This window comes from Austrofundulus limnaeus, unplaced genomic scaffold, assembly GCF_001266775.1.
Source record: "Austrofundulus limnaeus strain Quisiro unplaced genomic scaffold, Austrofundulus_limnaeus-1.0 Scaffold1893, whole genome shotgun sequence".
Taxonomy (NCBI): Eukaryota; Metazoa; Chordata; class Actinopteri; order Cyprinodontiformes; family Rivulidae; genus Austrofundulus; species Austrofundulus limnaeus.
In genome coordinates, this window is record NW_013954295.1 from 33,043 (window position 1) to 38,744 (window position 5,702).

Consider the following 5,702-nt stretch of genomic DNA (forward strand, 5'->3'; position numbering starts at 1 on the left):
GATGTGAAAAAAGTGTTTCCATTGCAGTTTTGTGAAAAACACCAATTTCGATACGGCCGAAAAACCACTTCATCCTAGAGCAAAAACGTTTTGTCGAAAAACAACTTTTTTTAAACTAATGTTTTTCCATTGAGCAAATTTATTTTCGAAATTCTCATTTGCGCATTTTCATGGTCAATGGAAACACAGCTTGTGATCCTTCTGGTAGGACTATTACAGATCAAAGAAAGGCCCCGCCCCCTCTCTTCAGTTTACAGAAGCTGCCATGTTGTGTTTCTGGAGTCTAGTGATGTGAGGCCCACCTACTCCCCCACACACTATCATGGTGTCGCATGAGCTTTCCTCTAAGCATGAAAACTACTTACTTAGCTAAAGCTGTTAGAGAAATGAATATTTGAACACACAACACTTGAAACAAAAAGAACAAGTTCTTTGTAAACTCTAAACACTGCAGTGTCACCAAGGCACGTCTTTGTTTACAGCAGGGGGTCAAACTCATTCACTGAGGGCCACATGAGTGTTCTGGGGGTCCTCAAAGGCCCAGCTTTGACTCTTCATGCTTTACTTTGACTAAACATGAAACTGTTCCTCGTCTCATTGCTAGAGCTGAGCACTGTTAAACTATAACTGAGCTCTACCTGGCGTTTCCTGCATAGAAACAAGGTTTTAACACGTCCTCTTGTTACTAAATGGGAAACAAATAACAAAAATACTATTAACTGTAAAACTAAGAGAGTTTTACCCACTGATAAGTTGTGGCGAGTCTTGAATTCTGAACTCTCCCACTTTCCTACAGGGAATTCCCATATATCAACATGCATTATGGGAGATGTGGTTTATGGTCGATGCTGGCTTTAAAGCAGTTTATTTTAAGACATTATTACTGTGTTATCAACTAAACTGCTCAATTACTTAAAGCCAACAGCTAAGGGCATTATTATCTTTTACTTTTTCTAATTTGTTTATTATGTTGCATTTAATCATAGATTTAAAGTTTACCTTTGAAATATAAAAAATTCATATTCAGTAAAAAAATTCTGGGTGTGGGGGTGCACCCCTTGGTGGGCCAAACGTGGCCCGTGGACCTTGAGTTTGACACACGCTTACACTAAGGTAAACTCAGTGAGGTTGCAGGACTTTAAACTGTAACTATTACAGAAGGGCTAGTCAACTGGCGGCCCGCAGGCCACATCCACACTGAAAAGAATGATTTTTGGGTGTAGTAACATTTATTTAATTATCCTTTTTAAATTTTACAAAAAACTATCAAATTTTCTGAACTTCTAGATTTTACTAAATAAACAATACACATTATATTATATATCAATATTACTGTACAAAAAAGTAAATGCTAATATAATTTTACCAGTAATATTGAAGTGTTTTTTCTGGACAGCACATAAACATGAACATATGAAGTAACTTCTACTCTTCTGGACTAAAACTGAGGCTGCATGCACACACAAAGGCTGCTGCTCCTCATTCCCTTGCTTCACTTTTCAAGGAGAGGACAAGACATGGTGGAAATAAAACATAAGTTGTCTGGTTTGTTTTGCTTGAATACATTTGTTGGTGTGCAATAGTTTGATGACATAATGTAGGTGATATTTAGTTGTCAGGGAACAGGGAATGCATATTGTAGCATTCTGCCGTGTTTGGCTGTTTGTCATGTGACTGCAGTGGAGGATTATGGGTAGGATTCATGTTTGTTGTTGTTAAATCATTTTGGTGAATTGGTTAACATTGTTCTTTCAGCAATTAGTCTGTTGTGTTACTCTAATTTGTGTGTTCATTATTTGTTATCTTGTGTTAAAGCGTTCAGCAGAAGTAACCATAAGTGAGAGTGGTAGGCCTAGTCATTAATAAGACCTGTGAGTTTCACTTTGTCTGTGTTGTTCATGAAGAAGAATCCAATAAAGGTTCTTCAAAACTGCCACCTGGTGGTGAAGTCCTGAACTACAACAAGAGCTACACCTCTCTCTGTAGCTGTGAGGTGTCATGCTACAACATTGTGCTTGAAGCATGTTCACTGTTATAAAGAACTTGTAAGATTTACTAGAAAAAAATCCTCATAACAATTTGCACTAATGTTGGTTAAGTAAAAAAGAAAAAAATTGTGTAGGTCTTCTGGACGGGTTCTTCTTTAATGAAACGTTTCGTCTCTCCTCCAAGAGACTTCTTCAGTCTGAGAGTTTCAGGCTAAATTCAGGCTTTTAAGTCCTGCCTCCATGTGACTGATGCTCACATCACATGGCTATCGTTGACACCTAATTAACACCTATTGTTAACAGGGGGTGGAGTGATACTGGCAATGGCAGCACTGTAGGAGGGGGACAACTGAAAACGGAGGCCTCCACCTCTGTTTAATGATGGACGGTCTTTCTTTACAAAAATGGCTTCTTTTACTCCTCTCTCAAACCAACGTTCCTCTCTATCAAGAATGAGAACATCCTCATCTCTGAAAGAGTGACCGCTGGCCTGTAAATGAGTGAAAACTGCAGAGTTCTGGCCATTAGATGTAGCTCGTCTGTGTTGGGACATTGTTTTGAACAGTGGTTGCTTTGTTTCCCCGATGTATAACTGGTCGCAGCCCTCCTGGCACTTAACAGCATATACAACATTGCTCTGTTTGTGCCGGGGCACCGGATCTTTGGGGTGAACCAGCCTTTGCCGTGATGTGTTTTGGGGTTTGAAAGCCACTGGGACATCATGTTTAGAAAATAAACGTCTCAGTTTCTCRGAAACACCTGCAACATACGGAATAACCGAACTGGATGTTCGGCCCCTCAGCTGTTGACCTGCAGTAACTGTTGGTTAAGTAAATTTAAATGCTACAAATTCATGTAATATTTACTCATCATTATCTAGTAAAAGTTAATAAGAATATAGTTAAAGATTTGTGAATAAATCAGGTAAAATTTACTTATATTGATCAAGTATTTGTTACAAGATTTAATTGATCAAATTAAGTAAAATTTACCTGATTTATTCACAAATCTTTAAGTATATTCTTAATAACTTTTACTAGATAACGAGGAGTAAATATTACATGAATTTGTAGCATTTAAATTTACTTAACCAACATTAGTGCAAATTGTTTACAGAATTGTCTCTAGTAAATCTTCCAAGTTATTTTTTACAGTGCAGTCTGAGAGTGACTAAAGGTCAGCCCACCAACAGGTTCATTCATCTCTTAAGTCCAAACCCCTGGTTTTCTACTTTAATTACTCTAAGTTCTTTTAGCTAGACATAGACATGTTTATTATCTACATAAACATCAGAAGATAAAACTATGAAAGTGAAACTAAAATTGGTTTAAAATTTTGGCAAGTCAGGGATGTCAAAATAATATTTCTGTTAAATAAGAGGCAGAATGTGATATTTTTGTTTTTGATGTTTAATTATCACTACTTTTATAGGGTTCTGTATGATGTATTCATGATACAGCAAAATAAACTATTTCAAAGGTAACAGATCTTTGTAATACTTGGTTTATTTAAATAATAACTTTAATTACTGGATGTTTGGCCCCTCAGCTGTTGACCTGCAGTAACTGTGGACCTGCAGTAACTGTTGACCTGCAGTAACTGTGGACCTGCAGTAACTGTGGCCCCTGGAGTGATTTAGTTGAATAACCCTGATCTACAGCTTGAATACATCATGTTTGGTTCAGACCCTGTCTGAAGGAGGTCTGAGGGGAAATATTGTTGATGATTACTGAGTCCATTCAGAATATCAAGTCCAGCAGTTAAAAATGTTGTTTAATGAGAGGTTTGAAGAAGCCCTTTGTGTCTCAGGATGCCTACGCTCGAGGCGAGGTGTTCATAGGAAGCAAGGAGAACAGCTACACAGTCCTGGCTGGCCTGCCTCCATCCACGCAGGGCTACCACTGGAACCATGGCATCACCATCATAACACCAGACAGGAAGTTCCTGTTCGCATGCGAGACCGAGGCTGAGCAACGCGATTGGATAGCTGCTTTCCAAAGAGTCATCAACCGCCCAATGAGGCCGCAGGAATACGCAGGTTGTTGTTGGGAAGTGTAAAAGTTCATTTTCAATATTCTGGATTTACATTTGAATGGTCTCACACCATGAAGTATTCTGTTTACAATGTGTGAACATGTAATAACAAATGTCAACAAAATGAACATTTTCAGTCAAAATTGGTTTTCTTTTCTCGAACAAACTGAAGTCCTACTTTGTGAACTTACAATCTCTTCTTTTCTGCAGTGGAAGCTCATTTTAAACACAAGCCTTGAAGCCTGCAGGAGGTCCGAACTCAACAAGACCGAGCCAGTCTGAGACCAGGGACTGCCTCTGCACTGCGGGACACACAAGACCTGAGCCAGGTCCAGCTGGGCTCAGGTTGGGCTCAGGTTGTGGGCAGGTGTTTTAGGACTGGGACAAGATTAAAAAAATAATAAAAGCATTGTTGTTGCGTAGAAAACTCTAATGAGCCTTGTGGCATGGGTAAAGACTAAATGATGTCATCACTAGTGAGCCTACTGTACATTTTTATACAGAGACCCGTTCTGCTCTGCTTAGTGGAGGCCTGGGTTTAGTCTTGTGAATGGTTCATCCTGCCTGTAATCTCATGTAATTATGTCATCTACAGTCATTTCACTGGTTGCTGAGGAAAATGAATTCATTGAATGTACAGTGTTCTTGGTGGTGGCTGAAGAATTGTGAGCAGTTCTTGGAAGACTTTGAGGTCAACCCTCTGGCACTGATCAACCTGAACCTACAAAGTGCTTTAACAACAAATATACCTACAAACGTGACGCACAAACTCTCAGTGAACACCATGGCTGTTAACAGGTGTGGAGCAGGCTGTTCAGCATCAACCAGGCTTCGTCTAAAACTCTTCTTTCTCCACTTGATTTGTACTGTTTAGCATACTGAGTCATTGTTCAGAGAATTACTGCTGCTTTTATTACGTGTAATGTGACAGGATTGTAATTTCAGTAATACTTGTATAAGTGTTCATTTAACTTTTGGATCTTGTTTTAAATACACATTGTGTTGATTCTGGCATCGTTGTAAAAATTGTTTTATTATAAAACTCCTTAGATCCCCACAGATCAACCAGAGATTCAGTGGCCTCACTGCTTTGCATCTTTTCTTTCATTCTACACCTATAGTCTGATTAGTTTCCTCAATTATTGTAAAATAATGTAAATTCCTCCTTTCAACAGTGTTTGAGTCTGTTTGAGAGAACACTGAGATTACAGATTACTGGTACATAATCCTCTTTGGCCTGACAACAGAACACATTGGGTTCACTCAGAAAGGGATGAAAACTGGTTTCCTCCCAAGATGCCTCACAGATTTAATAGTAGACTTTACTAAAGGTTTGCATACAGACCACAAATATTCAGCTATATCTACAAACATGAACCTGAGCACACAGCAGACACACACACACACACACACACACACACCTCCATTTAAAAACACAAATATGTCCTCGCATTTGTAGTTCTTCTCCCTGCTCCGTCAAAAGGGTGTCTAGATGAAAGTGAGTTTACTGGAGTCACAGATGCCACACTGTACACACACTATGCACACACTGTACACACAATGTACACACACAGTACACACAGTACACATAGAGGCACTGCATTCTTCAACAACATGTCACTGTACACGCACTGTACACACAATGTACACACACAGTACACACAGTACACATAGAGGCAC

The 5,702-nt window shown here is 39.0% G+C and overlaps 1 protein-coding gene across 2 annotated transcripts in view; it reads left to right on the forward strand.

The window, feature by feature from the left end:
- The window catches only part of LOC106536604 (arf-GAP with dual PH domain-containing protein 1), a 27,676-nt gene extending 22,586 nt beyond the window's left edge, over positions 1–5,090 (forward strand). For both annotated transcript variants that reach the window (XM_014033914.1, XM_014033915.1), the window contains exons 10-11: positions 3,798–4,026; positions 4,233–5,090. In XM_014033914.1, coding sequence (XP_013889368.1) covers positions 3,798–4,026; positions 4,233–4,261 — 258 coding nt within the window. In that variant the 3' untranslated portion in view covers positions 4,262–5,090. The remainder of the gene's footprint in view (positions 1–3,797; positions 4,027–4,232) is intronic.
- The last annotated feature ends 612 nt before the right edge of the window (positions 5,091–5,702 follow it).